We start from the raw sequence: 25,236 nt of genomic DNA, 5'->3' as shown, positions 1-25,236 counted from the left end.
TTGTTAGATTAAGGTGTTCCAAATGACATTCAGTTTATATATAAGATGTTTTAATTTGTTAAGTTCTCTGGATTTTATTTTTTTTTGAAAAATGTCAACTTTTCGTTTCATTGAAATATAGATGTGATAATATTTTATATTTTGGAGAATAAATATATAAGTTTTGAAGTGATTACTAAGTTTAGTAATGGATATGCATTCTACTAATTGTGAGTTGATTTTACTTGTGTTTTTACAAAAACATCACATTTAGAGTGTAATTTTTTTTTGTACACAGTGAAATGAACTTGTGTGTTTTAATTTTTTTTTGTTATTTTTGTTGTGTTCTACTTTTTGAAGATAGCAAGATTTTCTCAGATAGTAATTGATGACAAGTAAATTCTTGATCATGATGGTGCAAAATCAAATATATATAAACAAAAGTATAATTTGACTATGTAAAAAATATACTTTATTTGTCGCAGGAACTTTTCTTGGCAGGATCGACAGTCCGGTTCCTTTTCGCTTTTATCTTTTTATTTTTCACCTCGTTATTTGTTAATAGTTTATGCATAATTTTTTAATGCTAATTTATTGCTATTTTGTGTAGTTTCTGGGCTATGCATAGGTGGTTAACATTTCCATAGGTGGTCAATGCTGTATAGACTTAAATTAGGTTATATTAATTTTATTTTTTTTAGAATTTAGAGAGTGAAAATATTATTTAGATAATTGGTTAAGGTTTATATAAGAAATTCAGATATTTAAATAACATTAAATGTAATAAAAGATAAAGACTGACAATACTCAACTGTTGAGTGTAAACAAAACAACATGTTAATGTTGAGTGCAAACAAAATTGAACATGAAGAGATAATTCAACAGTTTTAAATACTACTTTGAGCATAAACTCCCAAATCGTTCATTGAAGCATTTTTTCGTGTGAGTTCATCTTTGATTTCATTTGACATTGTTCTACTTTCTGCAATGTTTCGTCGACTGCTCTTTGTGTTCAAGTTTAGATCGATTTGCTGACTTTGTTATATTATTTCCTTAGTTCTTTGGATCGCCTAAAAGGTCTTGGAAAAATAAAAATTTAAACATATCAATATCTTGTTCAGTCCACAAACTCATTTTAAATGTTAAAATATCTTATTGATATGATAACCATTACATTATGAGTAGTTAATTGTATCTCATCTTGAAGATAGGGAAAGTCAAGTATGACACAAATAAAATGTGTGTCAAATTTGCTATACAAATTGTAAGGATAAATGACTTACATTTTATTAGTTAAGACTGTTTTATTCCTTATATTGATAACTTAACTAGAAAAAAAAGTTAATTATAATAACATTATTTAATCCTTAAATTCTTCCAAACATTGATATATTATGTAGTGGATCTTTCCAAGATCAACTTGGATTGGCTTTTGGTTCATTTAGAAAAAAATATGGCTCCAGCTAAATTAAGTTTTTGAAGAAATGTTTAAGAATTTGTAATAACTTAACAAGTTCACATTACAAAGAAGTTGTAAATCAATAAAATACATTGGTTCATCAAATACATTTCCATCATGCACAAAAAGTGTGCACACCACTCAATCTTATTATCTACACATAAAAATAATGGGTCAACAAATGTTACCTTCTCAAAGATGGAGAAGGTTTGAGATTTGGTTCCAACCACCCAATATCCAAGGCCTCTTATCAGATGGAAGAGCAATATTAAGTTCAAACATCTCTTTTGACATATTTCGACCACTTCCTGAAAATCCCACCAGCTTCGCCACAATCTCTGCACTCTCCTCCACATGTTTTCCATCATATGGATCGGTCCAAAGCTTGTTGATGAATTGAATTCTCCTTTGTTTCCCTTCTAATGGAACATCCCATTTCATGTACAAAGCATCTATCTCTTCCGCACTTAAATGTGTAGTTACTCTCTTAGCAAGAAACTCCCTTTCTCGCTTCAATGCTTTAATGCTGCATGCAACAACAATAACATTAAACATCAATCATATTTGTTACCAACTTTTTTCATGTGATCTGAAATATCTATATTTGTTATGTTTTTTAAAATCACAATGGTTTATAGTAAACAAAATTGAAACAAACAAAAAGAATACTACAAGGATATATGTATGTACCTTGATGACAAAGATATAACCGCATTCTCCTCTCCCATTGTTGTGTGACCATCAAAGGGGGTTGCATTCTTTGCTTCACCGAGGTGTTGTTGTAGCCAATGGAGGCGTCTCATCTCTACTTCCATGTAAATCTGATCATTTGGATCGCCTCTGAATAGCAAATAGAATTGTGTCCTGTGAATAATCGAGACATGACAAACATCCCATAGCTCAAGAATCTGTTGCCTCCAATCCACAAATGTAATGTGCCATGGAACAGGAGAGTTTTCTTCTATCTCATCTATGTTTTCGTAATTCTCTATGTTGTATCCAGCAGTTTCATTTGCTTCCAACTCAAGTACCTAATAAAAAATCAAGTTAACAGACATTTCAAAATTGACATTTTTTTACTTAAGCACTTAGAAGGGAAGTTCATACCTGGCAGACTAGTAACTGTTTTTGGTATTGTAACTTGGCAACACGTTCTTTAAGTTCTGTGACATATGCTTGTATGCTTCTTACATTCTCTTCAGCTGCATTTTGGAACATTTTCTGCATTTTTCTGACATTAACTGAACTAGATCTTCGATAAGGAGTACTTTCCTTTGAAGTGTCACTTCCCGGTTCATTCTTCATAGGAGAATCATTATCAGACAACATTTTCCTGCTTTTTCTTGTCACATTACTATCATCATCATCCTCAGGGGGTCTGTTTTCACTATCCATTTTCAAAACTTGTTGAACAGTTGAAAGTGGTGAGCATGGAGACAAAGGAAGTAACTTCTTTTTCTTTGGTTGGCTCTTCTTTGACTTCAATGGCAGTTCTTCTTCTTCACATTTCATTGGAATAGACAATGCGAGTTTATCTATCGACCTTTGGACGTTTTCAAGTTGCTCTTCGAGATCTGCAATGGTGCTGCCTTGTGAATGAAGCTTAGTGATCTCTTCTTTGAGGTTGGCACTTACACTTTTATGAACAGAAACGAAAGATCCAACGACAACTTCATCGTCGTCTTCCTTGGGGACTGTTTGGAATGCTCTCATGTCACTTATTTCAGTTTGAAGTTTGGCTATTGTTTGTGCAGCATCTTGGTTACCTTGTCTATGACATGCCACCTCTTTCTGCAAAACTTCTAGAGCTCGGTTTGCTTCTTCACCGAGTTGTAGTTGAAGGTGCTCGAGCTTCTTGATTTCATGCATGAGTGTGAAAGGAACGGTTGAGGATTGCCTCATTGTTGATGTGTGCCTTCCAATGTGGTTTTTTGTTCTTGTTGTTGCATCTATTTTTGGTGATAGTAATGTTGTGGAAAATGAAAGGCATTTCTTTGATGGTGGAATCTTCATTTCAAGAAGCTTTGCACCCTATATAACAAAATTCAAATGGTAAGTTAATCATCTTCCTATATACATATACATACATACAACACAAGAAGAAAGCAAGTGAAATAGGTCAAAAGATTATTATCATTGGAGTAGATTATTATCGAAATCCCTTTTATCTAATTTGGTTTATTAAATTAATTGTCTAAAATATTAGCACATTGTTTGATCACATAATTTCAAATAATCCACCATGTTAACAATCTATTCATCGATCACATCTATCAACCAAAATACCTTATGTTTTAAAATACGAAAATCATTTAAATATTAAACCCCTTATATCTATCTTTGTACCTCAAATAACATCAAACAAGGTTATTTGAGAATTAACCACATGGAACTTGTTTGATGTTGAGTTATTTGGGATTTTTATTGGTTTTTTTGAAAGACAAATCATATTTCATGAAAAAATATGTTATTTGAGTTTTCAATTTGTTAAATTATTATAAAATTTTATAGTATTTTGGTATTTGTTTGATGAATGATTGAAAAGGAAGAAGATGTGATATGAGGGTTTTTGACAAAAAAAAAACTAACATTAGACAAGATCTTGGTACTCAAATAGCCCTATATTTTTCCAACTTTTTTGATATACATTTTAGAAAGAAAATAATATTTTAGCTAAGTATTGAGATTAAGTAGCTCTAGAACTTAATGGTAGGTAATCAAGAGATGAATATCCTTGTTAAAATTTCTTTTAATATCTTGTAATCACATAATCATATTTATTCCAAAAACCCAATTCAAACAAATAACATAGACAAAATAGGAAGTGACCTGTTGTTCATGCTGAAGTTTTCTGCGTAATTCTTCCACTTGGGACAGTGCAAGATCCCTTTGGTGCCTCAACTCCTCAATTTCCCTTTCCAACTATAAATAAAACACACATAGTTCATAGAAATAAGTACCAATCAACCAACACCTGATTTAAGTAAATATTTACTACCTGCTGAATTTTCAAATCCTTTTCATTTGCGATATCTGGTATGCGAAGCTCAGCTTCAAGTCTGGCTACTTCCTTTTGCAAGTGTTTTACAAGCTGTTTATCTGAAACAACCTGCTTGGAAAGAAGGTTTTTCTTTTTGTCTTAATGCTTTGTTTTCTTTTATGAAAAGAGAAATGAAGAAGACATTTCTTTATATGTGCGTTACCATATTGACATGAGCATTATTTGTGACTTCCTTTGCCCGAGTAGCAAACAGAAGAGTATTCCTGGATTGTTCAACGTGAGTTAATGCCGGGCTTAATGTACATATAATGGCTGTACGAGCATTTCCACCGAGTGAATGTTGTAATATTCGTGTCAGCTTTGAATCTCTATATGGTATATGACCACTTCTTTTCCCTATACTGCAAATCAAATTCAAATTTACCAACAACAAAATCATTAGTAGGAAAAGACCAGAAAAATAAAAATAAGGAACCAATAGAATGATGATTATTAGTCCTGACCTGAGCTTTCTGATTACAGTAGTGAGTGTCATTAAGCTAAGGTTAATATGGCAACCTTCTCTTAGCCTAACACCTTCTGCATTTGTTTGTGAAGTTCTTTCACTTCCAGCTAAATCAACAAAGTTCTGTATTGAGAGGATTACAAAAAAATTAATAATCTCATTTCCATATCTTTTCAAAATAATCAAGTGAATTGTTGTTTGGTTACCAGGCTTGCAACGTAAGATCGAACGCATTCAGAATTGTCACGAAGAGTACTTTCTATTGTCTGCATCAACAATGAACAAATAACAATAATAATAAGTTGCAATTTCCTGCTTGCTAAAGGGCTAAAAATAACCATTTTACAGCAAGATGACATACCAGCCTTATAATCTGGTGAGACCTTGAACTAGTGTCATTCAGGGCTGTCTCACCAACCTGCCTTTGAGCTGCAATTAGGTTTAAGAATCATAAATACTCATGACCATTATTATATAAACTTGAGATAATAGATATTTTGCTCCTTATGATTACCTTAAATTTTAAAAAGTATGATTTTACTACTAGAAGATGACTTTAAACAACGATTTATAATTTCTCTAATCAAATAAAGCAAAAAAACTTCAAATCATGATTTAGAAAATAATCTGTTAACCGAATGTAACAAAAATCACATGATAATATGAATTTTTGGATGAATGTTCATGAGCAAAATATCCATTATCTGAAATAAGTTTTGTCTACAACTTCAAATGTTCAATACCTTCACAAATACCAATAAGATGTCGCAAATGTTTATCATCATTTGCAGTCTCCTCAACCAACTTTTCAACTATGGTTCCTTTCTGCATTGTCAGTAAATAATAAGATTCTCTTCTGAAATAGAACAGTTATCCAACAACTATAAGGAAACAAAAATTACCTCAGGATCATCTAGAAGCTTTAGATTTCGACCAGATTCCGTGTTCAAGAGATCCCTCACATTCTCATTGTAGATTTCAAGTCCAGAAATTCTAATCCTAAAATCTCTCCCAGGAGTCTAATATACATGAGATAAACAAAACAAAGAGTAAGCTTTATTATACCAAATGAACAAAAAATAATGAGAATGAAGAAACAAAACTTACACTACAGTTTAAACCATGATCCAAAAAGTAATCTAATCATCGAAAAAACAAATCTTATACCAAACAAAGGAAAACCCAAAATACAAGTTCCAAATTAGGCTCAATATCGATTCAAACCTAGTTTAAAAAGCCATGAACAAAAACTCCAGAGTTTAGTAATGTATGGTATGCTTACATTGATAATATGTTTGTAAATGTCATTAACTGCCTTCTCTGTGATTCCCCTCATTGTATAGGTTTTTCCACTGCTTGTTTGACCATATGCAAATATAGTAGCTATAATAGTAACATAGAGAGCTATTTAGAATTTGTTTTCTTCTGTAAAGCTAAAGAAAATGATTAAATATAACCAGAGTAGATTGAATTATTACCATTTATACCCATTAAGGAAGACAATGCAACCTTCTTTACTCCATCTTCATACACTGCATCAGTTAAGGAGCTTTGGCCGAAAACTCTATCTGGAACAAGATTTATGGAACATTTTATGCATCACTCAAAAGTCAAAAAAGAAGAAAAACAAAAAGTAAATATTGAGAGTATTTACCAAATGTAAATGAAGCTTGTTGAGTTACTCTTTCATGAGCTTGTGGTTTATAAACGATTGTTTGATCATCAATAGATTCCCATGCTATTTGATCTTTGGCTAATTGTTCCCTTTTGTTTAAAGGTCTTAATCTTACTGTTACAACAATCTTTTCTTCCTTAGCCTTTGTTCCACCTGGAGTGCAAATAGGGGTTCTTTCTATCTTTGAAGCTGGTGTATTTGGAAATGTCATTTTCACTTCTAGGGTTTATTTAAGACTTGCAGGACAACACTACAAAAGAATCAGTACAGGTTAAAGTTGAAATCAAACCAGCTAAATGTCAAGAAAGCTACAAACTTCCACACATTTCTGTAAATTGATGAACTAAATAGAATACAAGTCTAAGTTATAGATCGTTAATAAGGGTTTCTAGGGATTAAATTCATCTGAAATGAAACAAAATTATGTATTTACTTGTGTACCTGAAATGAAGCAAATGATGAATGAATCGTTTTCCTGAGCTGGGTTGAATCAAAATTTGTAAAATCCAGAAGAGGATGAAGAACAGATCTGGATCTCAAATTAGAAATCGATAGATAGAAGAGAACTGATAAAAATGAAGAGAGAGATAGAGAGAGACAAGAAAGATTGGATATTTGAATTGAGAGTCGCAACGGCTAGCTGATTTTTTTGTCGGGAGGCCTTGTTTGGAATCCTGTTTTTTATTTTTGGTTTGAAATTTGGTTATGATTAAATTTTAAATATAATTCTATTTTATAAAGTGGCCTAATTGTTTTTTTGGGGGCTCTAATTTAGTCTATTTATGTTATTTAGGACTCTAACTTTGAAAAGAGCTTTGTAACTTTATCTATCTATATATAGAAGAAAATTCAAATTTTATTTAAATTTTAATTTTATTCAATGATTTTAATTTAATGAAATTTTTCTACAAATTTCATTTATAATATAACAATCTTTTGAAGATACTAGCTCTCAAATTCAATCTCTTTGAAGGTGAATTACACCTACAAATACAATGGAATTAATCATCCCCGAAAAGTTAAAAATTCTACATATTTCACTAATTCAAGGTGAAATAATAATTTATTTATATAAATATCGTTATACACAAATAATCTTGTTACTAGTGTCTTTTAAATTATATAAATGATATTATATTTAAAAATAATCACTTAATTATCAAAAAAATAACTTCTAGTTTAGAAACAATTTGAATTATATATAATAGTACTCTTTGAAGTAAAAAAAAATTAGTTAACTTTTGATCTTGGTTTTTTACTTTTACAAAAGAAAGTTAAAAAAAACATTTAAAGTAGTTTATTTGAATTATTTAGTAAAATATTAAATATTTGACTAAAGTTAATTAAGAGTTATTTGAATAAGTCTTCGAGTTATTTAAATAATTAATTACTATCCTCTCATATATTTTTTCATCAAACAATTTATAAATCAAAATATTAAATATCTTTCATTTTTTTTTTTTTTTTTCATAAATGGTACCAAAACATTTATTTAAATAGGTCTTAAACGAAATAAATAATTGTATTGAGTTCATGTCTATTGAGCTTAAAAGTCTTACTTGGAAAGCCCATATGATAAAAGTCTGGCGCATATAGTCTGATATTTTGTTTCTAAGTAATTCCATTTTGATCGTTTAACAAAAAATATATATATAATATTTAAAAATGAGACATAGATGTAAGGAAATAATTTTAATTTTAATATTTGGTTATAATCCTTAAGATTGGAATATTTTAAATTTTTGAATTGGAATACAATAGATTAATCATTATTTAATTGTGATTGAATAATATAATATTTATTTATTTATTTATTGAGAACTCATTCACAAGATTAATTACATTGGGTCATTTTAGTTCTTCCTAATTTAAAAATATATATATAAATAAATGAATAAGTGTAATTCTATCTTATACATTCAATAATATTTATTTTTATTTTAGAAGAAACAAATATTTCTATCTCTCACTATAAGTTTTTAAGAAGTTAATATCTCTTATTTTTTATTTTCACTTTAACAACTCTTTTTAAACATTGAAATATGTATTTATTTTATTTTATTTTTTTAAAAAATGGTTTACGCCACTAATTAAAAAAACCGGAAAAAGGTAAAAAAAGTACAAGAGTTGAAATTGAGTTTACAACAATTTGTTCAAAGTCAACATACTATGACCATGAGAAATTCACAATTGACCTAAAAAACGCACACGTACATGAAATCAAAGTACAAAAGTGAACAAGGAATGAAACTAGTAATCAATCAACTAAAACAATAAGATAGGGTTGATTTCCTCAGACTCATCTCTCTTGTCTTTGCCATTGTTCTTTTTTTCCTTCTTTCTTGTCACCCTTAGGTTTTTTTGGGATAAAGTTTCGGCTTTTGTTTCCCTTAAGGTGATTTCTTTGACGATGTTGCGACTTTCTTTGGTTTCAGAGCTCACGGTTTTCGAAATGCTTTAGTTTTCGCTATCATCCACGTCGACGCCGGACTTTTCGAACCTAATTAGTGGGAAAATGGCCTCTGTTCAATTTGGTTCTCGTTCACGTGTTCGTTGTGGCGTTCATTTGCTTTGAGGATTTCAATATATGATTTCTTGACCACCTTGACATTCTCTTGTTCGGGGTGGCCATGGACTTCTTTTGCTTTTCCCCGTCCTCTTTTTTCGGCTGTTCGTACATGACCTCAATGGTGGCTATGTTTTCATTCCGGCATCTTAGCTCGAATTTTTTCAATTTTGTACTCGTTGAGTCGATCTCAATGCAAATGCGGGCAAACGTGACCCGTTCAAACGAGTCAAAGTCGGGATCGAGCATAAGAAACTTTTCAATGAGTCCGGTGAGGTAGGCAAGTGATTTGGCATTACAAAAGTGCGGTGGGATGTTTCTCAGTCTCACCCACACTTGTTCGGGTTGTGGCAGTTTGCTAATGATGTCCATTTCTTCATTCTATTTGGCGAGCTTGAAACATAAGCTGAACATGAAGGTGAAATCTAAGTCGGCAATGGTTTGGGCTTCGGGCTCCGTGCCAAAAGTGAGGAAAAATAGCTAAAGTCGTCGATTTTGACTTTTTTGAGTCCCTTTTCGCTCCATTGTCGGAAAAGGGCGGCCTTGATTGCTCGGAATGGGTCCTTGTGGGTGCCCATGAAGTGACCAACGACAGTTCGCTTCCAATCGTTAACGCATCCCTTTTCAATTTCTAGGGGGAGTTCAATTTAGAGCGGGTGTTCGAGCATTTTAATTTTTAGGCTATGATCCACATTGAGCTTGTCTCCATTAGCTTAACTGTCCCGTTGCCCCAAACCTTGTTGGTTTGCCATGTTCAGTTTGCATTTGTTTGTTTGTTTGTGTAGGCATATGTTTTGGGGCACTTGTAAAACTCTCTCATGACACTAACCGAGCACAAAACAATTTCTATTTTTTTTTAAATATGTATTTTTTTTTTTATAATTCACATTTGAGTTAATTTTATATTTCTATTCAGTCTAACATTTTGTTTAGTTGAAATAGATTTGATGTTATAAATTTGTTAAAGTTTATATAATATCAAATTTTCCATACTCATATAATTTTTTAGTTTATAATCATTGCTTTCCTATATATATAGTTGTAGTAAATGAAGTTGTTGAATTTATAAAAAAAAATCATTTGTCTAGTAAATAGTAATTGAATTGATCTTTACATATTGACAATTACCTATTCTAATATGTATGAGTTTTTCATTGTTTTGTTCATATAATATGTACAAGGTTTAATATTCTTTATCAACCCTTCTACAAAATTATTTTCACTGTATTTAGAATATTTTATGTTTATTATCATGAAACTTGAATAGTTTGTCTTTGAAGTGTTACACAAATAAATTGTACACTACTTTTATTATTTTTATTAAAATTATAATGCAAATTGATCATAATTTTTAAAATCTACATCCTAGTTTGGTTGTTTAGATTTGTAAATATTATTTTGCATTTTTTAAAAATTAAATGAGAATTAACTTTTTTATATAAGAAAATAACTTTTATTGTATAATCATTACAATTTACCCATATTTGACTAATTAGTGAAATGTTTTATTTTTTTTAGTTATGAACATTCTTATATTGAAGACCTATAATATTTTTGTTATTAATTATAATATATTATAAAAAAATTAAAAAGTAAATTATTTTAAATTTGTATATGATATAATATAATTAGTGTTAAAAGTTAAATAAAAAATGTTATTTAAGCAAAATTAGATAATAAAAAAAATACATTTTTCAGTTTATAGTCACACAAATAAACTAAAGTATTATTTAAAAATCAACCACAAATTAAAATTAAAACCAAAAAAAATCAATCCATCAATTGTTTATAAAGATAAATATAATACATTAATAACAATCTTATTTAAATAAGATAATGAGACTGAGAATCTTTGACTCCAAAAATAAAGCAAAATTAATAAATGTACAATACTTCTTTTTTAATTGTCAAATGAGTCAAATTCTTTAAATACACTCATCAAACCCATACATCTCTTATTTCTTAAAATAATTAGGAAATTAAAAATAAGGACAATATAATAGTCAAAATGAGAAATATCATACTTAGAATAACATTTAACCCCATGATGTTTCGGTTGAACACTTTAATGCCTTATTCTCACACTTTTGAATATTCATACTTCTGTTTAATCAAAACATAGACTAATTATATCATCATTCAATTTATCAAATTAAGGAAGACAACATTTCCCTTATATTCTTATCTGGATCATATACTAAAATTAGCTTAATAATAGTCTCATATACATATCAATTATTAACGAAAAAATCTAGTATTTTCGAAAAAGACTTTTGAACTCGATAATCGCGCCTCATAACTCAAATTTCTCTCGTGTTAGGAATCAAAATGGTAAACATGAGTGCATTTAAAAACATCGATTTATAGTAGATTTTACCTTTTTTAGAGTCGTCACCTAATTTATTTTTCGAGAAATTAGGAAAAAAATATTTCGCGTGTTTAAATGCGTTTTAAATATTTGATTCTTAATTCAGTGCTTAAATACACGTGAGAAAGAGTCTCGGTGTTATATCTCATGTGCACATCAAATGATAGTCTCTACCTTAAAGTTTTTGCTATTTTAAATACACCTTATTTGTTCATCATATCCTAAAACATGCAACTAAAATAAATTCAAACCTAAACATGTGATTATAATTGTATTATTCGGTTCTAAATTACACTTCTAAATCATAAATTTAAAAGTAAATAATAAATTTACTAATACAGGTAGGTGTAGACAAAATAATGGATGTTCGAAAAAATAAATAAATGTATCTATAAAAAAAAAAAAAAAGTAAAATGTTAGTTTAAAATAAAATATAATTCAAATAAATCTCTTTTCAGTTTATTATTAATATATATTTTTTGTTTTTATTAAAAGTGGTTTATTTTTTTATGTTTTTTATTATCATTATTTTATTTTTAAATTATTTAAAACATTCAAAATTAAATAACAAAGAGCAATTTCAAAATAATACCTAGAAAGATACCATTTCGCTAGTTATATTTCAAATAAAAGTCAAAAGTTTCTTACGAATACTTTATCATTTTTCCTTCTTTGTTTTTTACATTTAATTTGTTCATTTTTTAAACCACTTAATATATATAACAATGTCTTTTACATTATGTGCTTATATAATTTTATATATACTAAATGTGCCAAACAATTATTATTATTTATCCTAGGCTCACTTACCAACATGCTAGGCTCACTTACCCAATCACAGCCATCGTTATTCATTATCACCCATCCTTATGCATTTGATATATTTTTGTTACATGTGTTATTTATTTTCACCAATTATATAGAATTTTTCATTTTATTATTTTCAATATTTTGTTACATGTGTTCAGTTTATTTATTTTCACCAATTATATAGACTTTTTCATTTTATTATTTTCATTTTGATGTTTATTAACAAGAAATTAGACTCTCGTTAAACATTATTAGAGAGCCTTTATTTACTATTTCTATTTGTTAATCTAAACTTTCAATTTATAGTTTTTGATATTTATGTGATAATCTGTATAACTCTAGATTTGGTGTTGGAGTCTGCAATCGTCATTGGTATTTTATTTTTATTTTCGCTTCATTTTGATTAGTTGTTACTCTAACTGATTTTGCTTAGAGATTTGTATTCATGCTATTGTATTTGTGTTGTCGTTGTTATATTTTAGGGATTCGTATTTGTTGTTGTTGTTTTCATTATGTCTGGTCGTATTTGTGAGGTCTACTTATAAGGCCTCTCTAGACAAATGTGCATTTTTTGCAAGTAGAAGAGTCATTGGAAGGCTCAATGTCCGAAATTGGTGAGTAAAAAAAAAAAACAACAACAACGTTCGTCACCGAGTGCACCATGGACTTATCCCACTACGGTAATACAATTGTTGCTCCGACTTTATATCCATATATGTTTGAGCAGTTTGAGCAGTTCACCACCTCACAACCTCATGCCATGTTCGTCTCCTCTCATAAAAGTTTGTCGTCGTCTGATAATTAATGTACAACATATCCTTTATGCATTAGATTATGACGCCTCTCATCATATGTGTCATAATATTAACTCATTTGTGTTAGTTAATTATGTTCAATCATTTTCTATCATGATTGTCCATGGTACTTCAATGTCATTAAAAGGAATTGGTTATGTACATACATCTTGTTTATCTCTCTCACATGTTTACCATATTCTTAGTCTTTCTTTAAACCTTGCATTTTTTAGTCAATTGTGTGATTTTGGTCTCACGATTTTATTTACTTCTTCCAATCGTTGTGTTAAGGACTCGCAGTCGCAACAAGTGATTAGGATAGGTCGTAGGAAAGGAGGACATTATGTTTTGGATGAACTCAAAGTATTAGATGATGTTACTTTCAGCATTGACTTGTTATCATTTCGTTTGAATCGTTCATCTTCAAAATTTTACCATTGACATTCCCATTTTGGTCATGTTTTTGGTTCTCATTTAAAGTTTTTAGTGTCTATTAGAGTTTTGAGTTGTTTAGAAAGTCATGACATTTTCGATTATAGTGTTTACAAATTGACTAAATTTTCAACATTGCCTTTTTATAAAAGTATTTCTTTTTCCACTACTCTATTTGATCTCGTGCATTTTGATATATGGGGACATTCTCATATTTCTTGTAAAGGAGGTTTCCGATATTATGCTTTATTTATTGATGACTATACTCGTTATACGTGAGTTTATCTTATTAAACGCGAGTCTGAATTTTTTACTATAGTCACTAATTTTTGAGCTCTTGTGAAAACCTAGCATTCAATAGACATTTAATGTTTTAAGTGTGATTTGTTTTTTTGTTTTTTTGGGGGGTGGAGGTTGAATACACTTCTAATGATTTTTCTCAGTAACTTGCCTTTGATGATCATTCACCAAACCTCATGCACTTCACTCGTTATGCTTGAGTTTATCTTATTAAATACAGGTCTAATTTTTTACTATAGTCACTAATTTTTGAGCTCTTGTGAAAACCTAACATTCTTTAGTCATTTAATGTTTTATGTGTGATTTAGGGCTTCTAATGATTTCTCTCAATAACTTTCCTTTGATGATACCATTCACTAAACCTCATGTATCAACACTTAATAAAATGGTGTGTTTGAAAGAAAACATCATCATTTTGTTGAAACAACTCGTTCTTTCATGTTATCAGTCGAGTTTCCTAGTGTATTTTGGGGGAAGAAATTCTTACCGCTGCTAATGTCATCAACATATATCAACATCTCATAATTCAGGTTTGTTCCTTTTTGAAAAATTATATGGTCATTCACTTGATTATCCCTTATTGTGTGTTTTCGGTTATATTTGTTTTGTCCTTCGACCACATGTATCAACACTCAATAAAATGGTGTGTTTGAAAGAAAACATCTTTATTTTGTTGAAACAACTCGTTCTTTCATGCTATCAACCGAATTTCCTAGTGTGTTTTGGGGGAATCAATTCTTACCGCTACTAATGTGATCAACATAATACAAACATCTCATAATTCAGGTTTGTTCCCTTTTGAAAAATTATATGGTCATTCACTTGATTATCCCTTATTGCGTGTTTTCAGTTATATTTGTTTTGTCCTTCGACCACATGTTGAGTATAATAAGTTGTCTCCCTGCTCTATTTTATGTGTTTTCTGGGTTTATGGTCTTGGTCAAAAGGGATATCATTGTTTTGATCTAGTTATTAAAAAATTGTATGTCTCGCGTCATGTTGTATTTTTATATCACATTTCATTCTTCTTTGTTCCTACTAGTTCACATCATAGGACCCAAACACATCTAGTTCGTATTGATCCTTTTGACACTAAGCTCGATGAAGATTTATCTCATACTTTGGTTCACGATGCATCCACCTCCCATGTTCATGCTCCTACGACCACCCAATTTTCGGATGAGATCGCGGATCCCCCTCTTCGCCACTCCACTCGCAGTCGTAAATGTACTAAACTTCCCGATTTTGAGTATTCTTCTTATTCTACTTCATCTTCCTTTGTCACTTATGTTCATCGTTTTCTGAGCCTTTATCCTATAAAGAGGTAATTCGTGATTCCTTTTGACAGGCTGTTATGGCTGAGGAATTTACTACTCTAAATCAGACTCATACATAGGATTTGGTTTCACCATCGTCTAGAAAACTTGAATTGACTCTCGTTGGGTCTACAAGATTAAAACAAAATCAGATAGTTATATTGAGAGATACAATGCTCGACTTATTGCTAAAGGCTATTCTCAGGAGTATGACATGGATTATTAGGAAACATTTACTCATATTGCGAAAATGATGACGGTTCGCACTTTGATTGGTGTTGCTTCAGTTTGGTAATGAAAATCTCTCAAGTGGATGTGAAAAATGCTTTCTTGAATGATGACCTTCATGAAGAGGTTTAGATAATGCCCCCGATTATTCATCATCAACTTGGTGAAGTTTGCGCGCTTCACAAAGCTCTTAATGCTCTTAAACAAGCATCATGTGCCTAGTTTGAAAATTTCTCTATGGGGATCACTTCGCTCGACTTTCTTCCTAAAACCATTATTCGGATTTATTTGTCAATCGTACAACGACAGGTCGTATTCTTTTATCCTTGTATGTTGATGATATGATTATTACAGGTGATGATCATGATGGTATTGAATCATTGAAATCTGAGTTGGCACATTGCTTCACTATAAAAGATTTGGGTATGCTACGTAACTTTTGGGGAATTAAGGTAGCCTATTCTCCAAAAGGTTATCTCTTATCTAAATTAAAGTACATTGCTGATTTTTGAGCATGTTCAACATACCGACAATAGAACTATTGATACACCCATTGAGACCAATGCTAGATACTCTTCGTTCAATGGAATTCCTTTGGAGGATTCTGGTCTTTATTGTACAATTGTTTGAAACTTGGTTTATTTACTATGACTTGCCCATAAATTACGTATGTAGTTCATGTGGTTAGTTAGTTTGTCAATGCCCCTACTATAGTTCATTGGGCTATTGTTCTTCGTATTCTCAAGTATCTTTAGGGAACTCAATTTTACAATCCCATGTTTCTTTCCATGTCTTCATTAGAGATGTGCGCCTACTCTAATGCGTATTGAGATGGTGATCATACGAACCTCAAGTTGACCACTGAATATTTTATTTTCCTTAGTGATTCGCTTATTTCATAGAAGAGCAAGAAACAACTCATACTCTCAACTCCAAACTCAAGCCCAAAAGAAAAAAGTGACAAGAGAAGCTAGCGAAGACGAAAAAGTCGGAACTCTATCCGAAAATATATGTTAGGATTTGTATCTACCAAATCCGACCTGTTTGAAACAATCTGTAAAAAACGCAAGAAAGAAGAACACAAGAAAACACAAATTTATAGTGGTTCACTCAAATTGAGCTACATCCACTTCAACCGCCACCAGATTTCACTATAAAGAAGAAGTATAGAGTTTTTAGCCTACACTTTATCTCTCTAGAATTCTGTCTTGTCAATGTAAACCCTTAATAATCACATATTTATAGGGTAACATTCAGGTAATAAAACCTAAATAACTCTTGGTCAGGCCCAATCCCAAAACCAAATATAAACTCAATAAATTCTAATTAACAATTGTAGAGTTTATTATAAGTGTAGGCTCCATAACTCAACAATCTCCCACTTGGAGACTAACTTCATCATCTCTCGATCGGTAGCGGCTTTCCATCTAGTGTCTTAACGAAGAAGACCAACTAAAGTTGCACACAACTCCAGTTTCTCATTTGTCACAACTTTCATTAGCATATTAACTAGATTCTCACTCCCAGGAATCTTCTCAAGAGCTAATACTCCATCTTCTAAAGCTGACCAGATGAAATAATAACGAACCTATATATATTTCGTCCTGCCATGATAAACAGGATTCTTTGCCAAATGAATGACACTCTGACTATCGCATCGCAAAACACTTCCCTCGTAGTCTTGACCCAATTCTCGCAAAAAGAGTTGTAACCACATCATCTCCTTAGCAGCCTCTATCATAGCAACATACTCTGACTCACAACTAGAAAGATCAACAATCTTCTGCAATTTTGAAACCCAACTGATTGCAGTACTTCCCAGAGTATAAATGTACCTTGTTGTGCTCTTCCTATTATCAACATCACCACCATTATCAGCATCAACATATCCTTCCAAACCCATATTAGACTTTCGAAAACACAAAGCGAGACCCGTACTTCCTCTTAATTATCGTAGTATCCACTTTGCTGCTTCCCAATGTTATCTACCTGGGTTTCTCATGAATCCGCTAACAACTCTCACTGCATGTACAATGTCTGGTCTTGTGCAAATCATTGCATACATAATACAACCAATGACAGAGGCATACAGAACAGTGGCCATGTAATTTTTCTCCTCCTCTGTTGAAGGCGACTGATCTTTAGATAGTCTGAAGTGACTAGCTAAGGGGTAGTAACTGGTTTTGCATCATACAAGTTAAACTTGGTAAGAACTTTCTTCACATATTCTTCTTGTGAAAACTTGAGAACTTCTTCATCCCTGAAAATTCTCATCCTAATGATTTGTTTTGCAGCACCCAAATCCTTCATTGCGAACTTTTCAGACAACTCTTTCTTAAGCTTGTTAATCTCATATAAACTTGCTCCAACAATCAACATATCATCAACGTAGAGGAGCAAAATAATGTACAATTTATCAAACCTCTTGATATAGCATCAATGATCAACTTCACACCTTAGAAAATTGTTACTTTTCATGAAGCTATCGAACTTCTTGTACCATTGCCTTGGAGCATGTTTCAAACCATACAGACTCTTCTGAAGCTTACACACAAACTCATCTTTTCTTTTGATTTCAAATCTTTCTAGTTGTCGCATATAAATCTCTTCATCTAAATCACCATGAAGAAAAGCAGTTTTGACATCCATTTGTTGAAGATGAAGGTCTTCTTTCACAACCAAACTCAAAATAGTTATAATTGTTATCAATTTAACTACTGGAGAGAAGATTTCATTATAGTCAATACCTTCTTTCTGTTGAAATTCTTTCACAACCAACCTTGCCTTGTACCTCATGGTTTTATCATGTTCTTTTTTAATCCTGAAGATCCATTTATTGTGAAGTGCTTTCTTTCCCTTTGGTAGCTTAGTGAACTCCCAAGTCTGATTCAACGTCAAATAGTTCATCTCATCTTTTAGTGTAGACTCCCACTTAATCGATTCATCAGATTATATTGTTTCCTCATAGCATTCAGGTTCACCTCTATCTGTCAACAAGATATAGTTCAGAGATGGAGACCACCTCTTAACTGATTTTCGATTCCTTGACGATCTTTTCAACTGTATAACCGGTGTTTGCTGATTTACCTCTAGGACCACGTTCTCAACGATTTCATCTTCAACAACACATTGTTCTTCTTCAACAGTCGGTATATATTCAGCTAAAAATTCTCTCAAATCGACTGTACTAGTCCCTTCCAACTTGGAATCACCATCTGATGTCTTCCCAATACAATCTTTGTAGAGAACCTGTTCATTGAAGATAAAATTTCTGCTACGAATGATCTTCCGATTTTGATTATCCCAAAAATGATAACCAAACTCGATATCACCATAACAAATGAAAAAATATTTATTAGACTTTGGATCAAGCTTGCTCCTATCACATTCACTAATATGAACATATGATAAACAACCAAATACTTTCAAATAAGAAAGGTTTACCTTTTTATTGCTTCAGGCTTCTTCAAGAATTCTGAATTCAAAAGGAACAGAGGGTCCCCTATTTATCAAGTAGGCAGCAATATTTATAGTTTCTACCTAGAAGGTTTTAGGCAGCCCTAGATGCAATCTCATGCTTCTAGCACGCTCGTTCAATGTTCGATTCATTCGTTCAGCTACTCCATTCTCTTGAGGCGTTCGGGGAACAGTCTTCACCATATTGATCTCATTCACATCACAATACTCTTTGAAATCTGAATTGAAATATTCACCTCCGTTGTCGGATCTCAAGCATTTAGCTTTCTGATTTGTTTCATTTTCAACCAAAGCCTTCCATTTCTTGAAAATAGCAAATACTTCAAAATTGTGCTTCATAAAATATACTCGTACCTTTCTTGTCAATTCATCTATAAACGTCACGCAGTATTGTGATCCGCCAATAGAAGAAACATGTACAGGTCCCCACACATCAGTGTGTACCAACTCTAGCCTTTCTTTCTTGAGTTCCTTCCAAATCTTTAAGAAACTCACCCATTTCTGTTTTCCAAGAATGCAGTTTTCACATAACTTATGTTCAACAGACTTCAGTTCTGGAATCTGTCCATTCTTCAAAAGAATTTTCATCCTTTTATTCGCTCATATGACCCAACCTACAATGCCATAACTCAATGTTCTTCGAGTCATCAACTACAGCAACAATTGTTTCTCTGCAAGTTAAAGTCGTGTATAACGTTCCAGTTTTGTGACCTCGAGCAACAACAATTGCTCCTTTAGTCACCTTCCATGCACCATTTCCACAACTGAAATTGTGACATTCTTCATCAAGTTGTGTAACAGAAATCAGATTGCGCATTAAACCTGGAATGTGTCTCACCTTATTAATCTTCCAAACAGAACTATTTGCCATCTTCAATTTGATGTCTCCCATGCCAACAATATCAAGTGGCTCACCATCTGCAATATATACTTTTCCATAGTTTCTAGGCACATAATTCTCCATTAATTCTTTGTGAGCAGTGGTGTAGAAAGACGTTCCTGAGTCCAAAACCCATGAATCTATCGGGCTATCAACAGACTGAAGTAACGCATCAGTGACAGATTTTATAATAATGTTGGCTGCATCATTTTTATCATCACCATTTTTCTTCGGTACTTTGCAGTTCCTCTTTAAATGACCCTGTTTACCACAATTCCAGCACTCAAATGTCCGCCCAGATTTGGACTGACTCCTCCTGCTCCTTGATATAGATCTGCTCTTACCTCGGTTGAATTTTCTATTATTACCTCTACCCCTGTTTTCCACATTTATAGTAGAACCTTTGAATGTTTCACCAGAATCAATTTTACGAACTTCTTCAGCAAGAATATGATCTCTAACTTCAACAAATTTCAGTTTAGCATTTCCAACTGAATTACTAATTGCTGCTCTCATAGGTTCCCAACTATTTGGTAGAGATTCTAACAAAATCAAGGCACTAACTTCATCCCCAAAATCAATCTCAACAGATAACAATTGATTCACAATTGTATTGAATTCATTCAAATGAGTAGTGACAAAAGTACAATCAACCATTCTTAAGTAAAGAGTCTTTTCATTAAGCGTACCTTGTTGTTAACAGATGGTTTCTCATACATATTAGAAATAGCTTTCATCAGACCCATGGTGGTCTTCTCCTTTGCTATATTGTGAGCAACCATCTTGGCTAGCGTCAATCGGACAACTCTCAAAACTTGTATATCAAGGAGTTTCCATTCAGCTTCATTCATCTTCTCTAGTTTCTCACTCAAAGGAACATGAAGCTTTTTTCCATAGAGATAATATTCAATCTATATTTTCCAGAAGGCATAATCTGTCCCATCGAATCTTCCAATCCCGTGTCCTATACTGTGCTCACTTGCCATTATTTCCAATGCTCAGATCTAGCCTAGTTGCTCTGATACCAGTTGTTAGGATTTGTATCTCCCAAATCCGACATGCTTGAAACAATCTATAAAAAACGCAAGAAAGAAGAACACAAGAAGACACATATTTATAATGGTTCACTCAAATTGAGTTACGTCCACTTTAGCCGCTACCAGATTTCACTATGAAAAAGAAGAAATGCAAAGTTTTTGCCTCACACTTTATCTCTCTAGAATTTTGCCTTGTCAATGTAAACCCTTAATTCAGGTAATAAAACCTAAATAATTATTGGTCAGGCCAAAGCCCAAGACCAAATATAAACTCAATAAACTTTAATTAAAAATTGTAGAGTTTATTATAAGTGTAGGCTCCATAACCAACAATATATTCCCAAAAGACCTAAGGGTGGCAAAAAAGAAGGAAAAAAAAGAACAAGGACAAAGACAAGAGAGACGAGTCCGAGGAAATCAACCCCTATCGTCTTATTTTAGTTGATTGATTGCTAGTTTCATTCCTTATTCACTTTTTTACTTTGATTTAATGTCCGTGTGCGTTTCTTAGGCCAACTGTGGATTCCTCATGGCCATCGTGTATTGATTTTGAGCAAATTATTGTAAGCTCAATTTCAGCTCTTGTATTTCTTTTACCCTTTTCGGGTCTTTTTAATTAATGGCTTAAGCCATTTCTCAAAAAAACTAATGTCATATCTCGGTTTTCTATAGAAGTTGTGTATTGTGTCATGGCCTCGACTACCTATGAAATTATTTGGTTACGTCGATTACTTATTGATATGGGTATTTCTCTTTCTCACACTACTACGCTACATTGCAATAATCAGAGTGTTATTCAAATTGCACGGAATTCGTCTTTTATGAGCGAACAAAATATATCGAGATTGATTGTCATGTCATTCGTGATCATCTACATACTCACACCATCACTTTGGTTTATGTTTCTTCCTCCTTGCATATTGTTGATATATTTACAAAAGCGCACTCGGCTTCACGCTTTTGTTTTCTAAGTAATAAACTCTTAATCCTTATTGTTGTTGTATCGTAAGTTTGAGGGAGGTTATTAGATATATTATATTTATTATCTTTATTAGCATTTAAAGGTATTTCAATATATTTACAGATTATTGTAATCACCAATTATATAAACCTTTTCATTGTATTCATTTTAGCTTTATGCTTGCTAATAAGAAATCCTAACTTCTCTTTTTATTTTATCATATATTTTATTTATTTATGTTTTAGAGGAAAACAACCAATTAAAACTAAATACAACAAAATAAACAAGCTTGCTTCTATAGTCAATTGCAATTGCGCGATAGATCAACTGAAAGACCTGTTTGGTCAGAAAAAAAATGGGCGACAAGAAAAGTGTTTATTCAAGACGCAAGGAGCACTTGATCAAAGATTGAAACCACGGGAATCTCCCGACCAAGGGAGGTTTGAACGTATAACCGCAACTCTATTTCTTACATTTCTTACTTACGCAACCAACAAATAGAACAATCAACATGTTATTAAATAAACAATACCCGCAAACAAAGGAAAAAACATGTTATAGACTCATACAAGTAGTCCATATATGATTTCAAAATACAAATTCAAACCAAGAAAAAGAACAAAGAGATTAATAATTAAACAAAACGACATCAGCCAAGACTTTTTATTTAAAATACTTTAAATATTATCGAAGATATACTACAAATTTTTTTACACGAATAGTATTTCGAATCGAAGCTCGAAAATCGATATTCTAATCTATTACTCGATATCTTTCAAATCCAGATAACTCAAAAATAAAAAGTCCATTTTTATTCCTCTTCCTTCTCATTTTTTTTCTTTGCGGTCCATGTTGTTGTTTATATAGTGTTTTGTAGGTTTGCGCTTCGATTTAAGTTTTACTATTTTATTATCTTCATTGCAACTATGAATTGAGAGGTTGTGGTCATTGGGAGACCCACTACTCTAGGGCTCGCGATCCTCGTATCTTAGAGTTGATTTGACTTTTTCTCTTGATTTTGTCTAGTAGATCTAGAGAATCAGATTTGTTTGAAAGGGGCTGATGTCATTTGTGTTTGATCTCATCATGGAGAGATAAAATGAATATTTATATCATCTCAAACTCACTCCTAAACTACACTTTCAACCCAAATCTAAACTCAAAATGAGTTTATACCATTCTCTCTTCCAAACGAAATATGTGTTGTTAAATCATCTCTAATCCACAAACTCATTCTCAAACCCAAAATGCAGTAAATGTCAAATCAAATAGTAATTCATCTCCAACCCAAAAACTAATTTCCAAACTTAAAAGAATATTCTTAGAATATTCTTTTCTTACACTAACTTTGTAATTTTTTTTTAATAAAGAAGAGCTAGCATGACATCCCCACAACTATAACTCTCCGCTTAAACTCAAAGCGCTTCTAGATAGAATCGATCTTGTAACGTTTTGGTACTAACTTTGTAACCTTATTAATATTATCTATATATTTATCAGTTTTACATATTTAATCACAATCTTTTCTCATTCATTTAATAAAATTAAGATAAAATTAATTATATATCAATAATTTATACACACCAAAATAAACATTACTAAAAATAAATTATATAAACAAGATTAATATATAAATAAATTATATAAAAAATAAAATAAAATTAAACATATAACTTTAAACTCAGTTTATAAATATGAAAATATATTGAGGACTAAATTATATATAAAATTGTCTTTTGGTTGATGAATAGTAGAAACACATATATATATGCGTTTCCAAGAGAGAGAAATGCATTAAAAACCCATTATATGTATGAGTTTGATGGTGGGTTGGAGCTTCCAAACCCAAAATGGGTTTGCGTTAGAGACATTAATTTGGGTTAGGCCTGTTGAGTTGGCCCTTTCCGCCAAACAATTTTAGACGAGTTGGGTTGAAATATTAGCAACCCATTTGGAAGTGGGCCTACACGGGCAGCCCGCTCAGGTTGCGGGCCTAGAAGGGTTGGGCTTGGGTTGGCCCGCGAGTTGGCAAAAAAAAATCTAATCTGATTTATAGCTTAAGCCTTATAGGCATATGCTGCATAACCCTAGTTTTTTTCTTTCCCAGTCAGCACTACAACAGTCAATACTCAACACTTCACCCATTGGTCGCCGGCTAGTTATTTATTTCGCCTTCCTTCTCTTCATTCTCGCCTTCAAGGATTCGAGGATTCAAACTTGGTTCCAGACTACAACATTCAATACTTAATACTTCGCTCATTGGTCGCCGGCTACTTATTTGTTCTGCCTTCTTCTCTTCGTTCTCGCCTTTAAGGGTTCGTAGATTCAAACTTGGTTCCAGTTCCAAAAGCTTCACACTGAAAGGATGAAACTTAATTGTTAGATTAAGTTAAATAAAGAAAAGAGAAAATAAATTAAAAGAGAAATAATTAATTAATAAACTTAAGAGAATAAGTACGACATAGTTTTAATGATGTGGTCTGAACAAAACTAAGTTGTGAAAATTGTATTTGCGTAGGTACAACTCAAAAGACGTATGTCTAACTTCATCAGACGTGATCTGAAGAATTGCACGAGCAGACGTAGTCTGAAGAAGTACACAAGCAGGCGTCGTCTAACTTCATCAGACTCGTGGTCTGAAGAAGTGCGCGAGAAGACATAGTCTAACTTCATCAAACGTGATCTGAAGAAGTGCGCGAGCAGACGTCGTCTAACTTCATCAGACGTGGTATGAAGAAGTGCGCGAGCAGACGTCGTCTAACTTTATCAGACGTGGTTTAAAGAAGTGTGTAAGCAGACATCGTCTAACTTTATCAGGCGTGGTCTGAAGAAGTGCACGAGTAGACGTCGTCTAACTTCATCAGACTTGTAGTCTGAAGAAATGCGCGAGCAGATGTAGTTTAAACTTCTACAGACGGGTCGTTTGAAGAAGCGTCTGATGTCTTGCTTCAGTTGCCATCTGAAGAAGCATCCATTTATCTACTCAGCTCATCAGGTTGGCAATCAACAATATTCATTATCATTCGTCTACTTAGACAATTGAACATGCTTTAATTGCCTATTTGTCACGTATTCAAATATTCCACCAACTCATGTTCTGTATTGTCCCGTATACCACGTTCTTACGAATATTTTGAAGTACGATCTGATTCGCCACGATCAAACGCATATTCTCTGTTGTACGATCTCGTACTCTTTGCGTTCATCCAACGTATAGATGGCACGTGTCCAAAAAGAAGATTCGACTGTTGGTGCGATTTCAGTATAAATAGCATTTAAAAGACAACGACGAATCTCTCTCCACTTTCGTGCATGCTCTTGTCTCTAGTCTTTCGATCATTCTACGAACACTTTGCACGAATCAAGAATTACTAAGTGTTGTGTTTAGTCTTGCTTGAAGAACATTATGTAATGAATCTACTGTCATTTTTTGTGTGAAATCTCAGTA

At 32.1% G+C, this 25,236-nt stretch overlaps 1 protein-coding gene across 1 annotated transcript; it reads right to left on the bottom strand.

Annotated features, from left to right (window-relative positions):
* Positions 1 to 1,481: 1,481 nt before the first annotated feature.
* Positions 1,482 to 7,219, bottom strand: LOC124942755 (kinesin-like protein NACK1). The gene is made up of 15 exons (XM_047483311.1): positions 7,061 to 7,219; positions 6,599 to 6,869; positions 6,423 to 6,512; positions 6,227 to 6,327; positions 5,847 to 5,963; positions 5,688 to 5,769; positions 5,306 to 5,373; positions 5,151 to 5,210; positions 4,943 to 5,067; positions 4,642 to 4,840; positions 4,437 to 4,547; positions 4,268 to 4,360; positions 2,546 to 3,469; positions 2,129 to 2,469; positions 1,482 to 1,964 (listed from the first exon to the last, which is right to left on the bottom strand). The coding sequence occupies exons 2-15, from the start codon at positions 6,828 to 6,830 to the stop codon at positions 1,631 to 1,633; spliced, it is 2,877 nt and encodes a 958-aa protein (XP_047339267.1). The 5' UTR covers positions 6,831 to 6,869; positions 7,061 to 7,219; the 3' UTR covers positions 1,482 to 1,630.
* Positions 7,220 to 25,236: the final 18,017 nt, after the last annotated feature.

This window comes from Impatiens glandulifera, chromosome 6 (genome assembly GCF_907164915.1).
Source record: "Impatiens glandulifera chromosome 6, dImpGla2.1, whole genome shotgun sequence".
Taxonomy (NCBI): Eukaryota; Viridiplantae; Streptophyta; class Magnoliopsida; order Ericales; family Balsaminaceae; genus Impatiens; species Impatiens glandulifera.
This window is presented reverse-complemented; position numbering and strand designations above follow the sequence as displayed.

Coding starts and splice junctions, on each gene's coding strand:
- LOC124942755 (XM_047483311.1), bottom strand. CDS start 6,830: ATGACATTTCCAAATACACCAGCTTCAAAGATAGAAAGAACCCCTATT. Junction 6,513..6,598: donor ACAAGCTTCATTTACATTTG/GTAAATACTCTC, acceptor ATCTTGTTCCAG/ATAGAGTTTTCGGCCAAAGC. Junction 5,964..6,226: donor TTTACAAACATATTATCAAT/GTAAGCATACCA, acceptor CATGTATATTAG/ACTCCTGGGAGAGATTTTAG.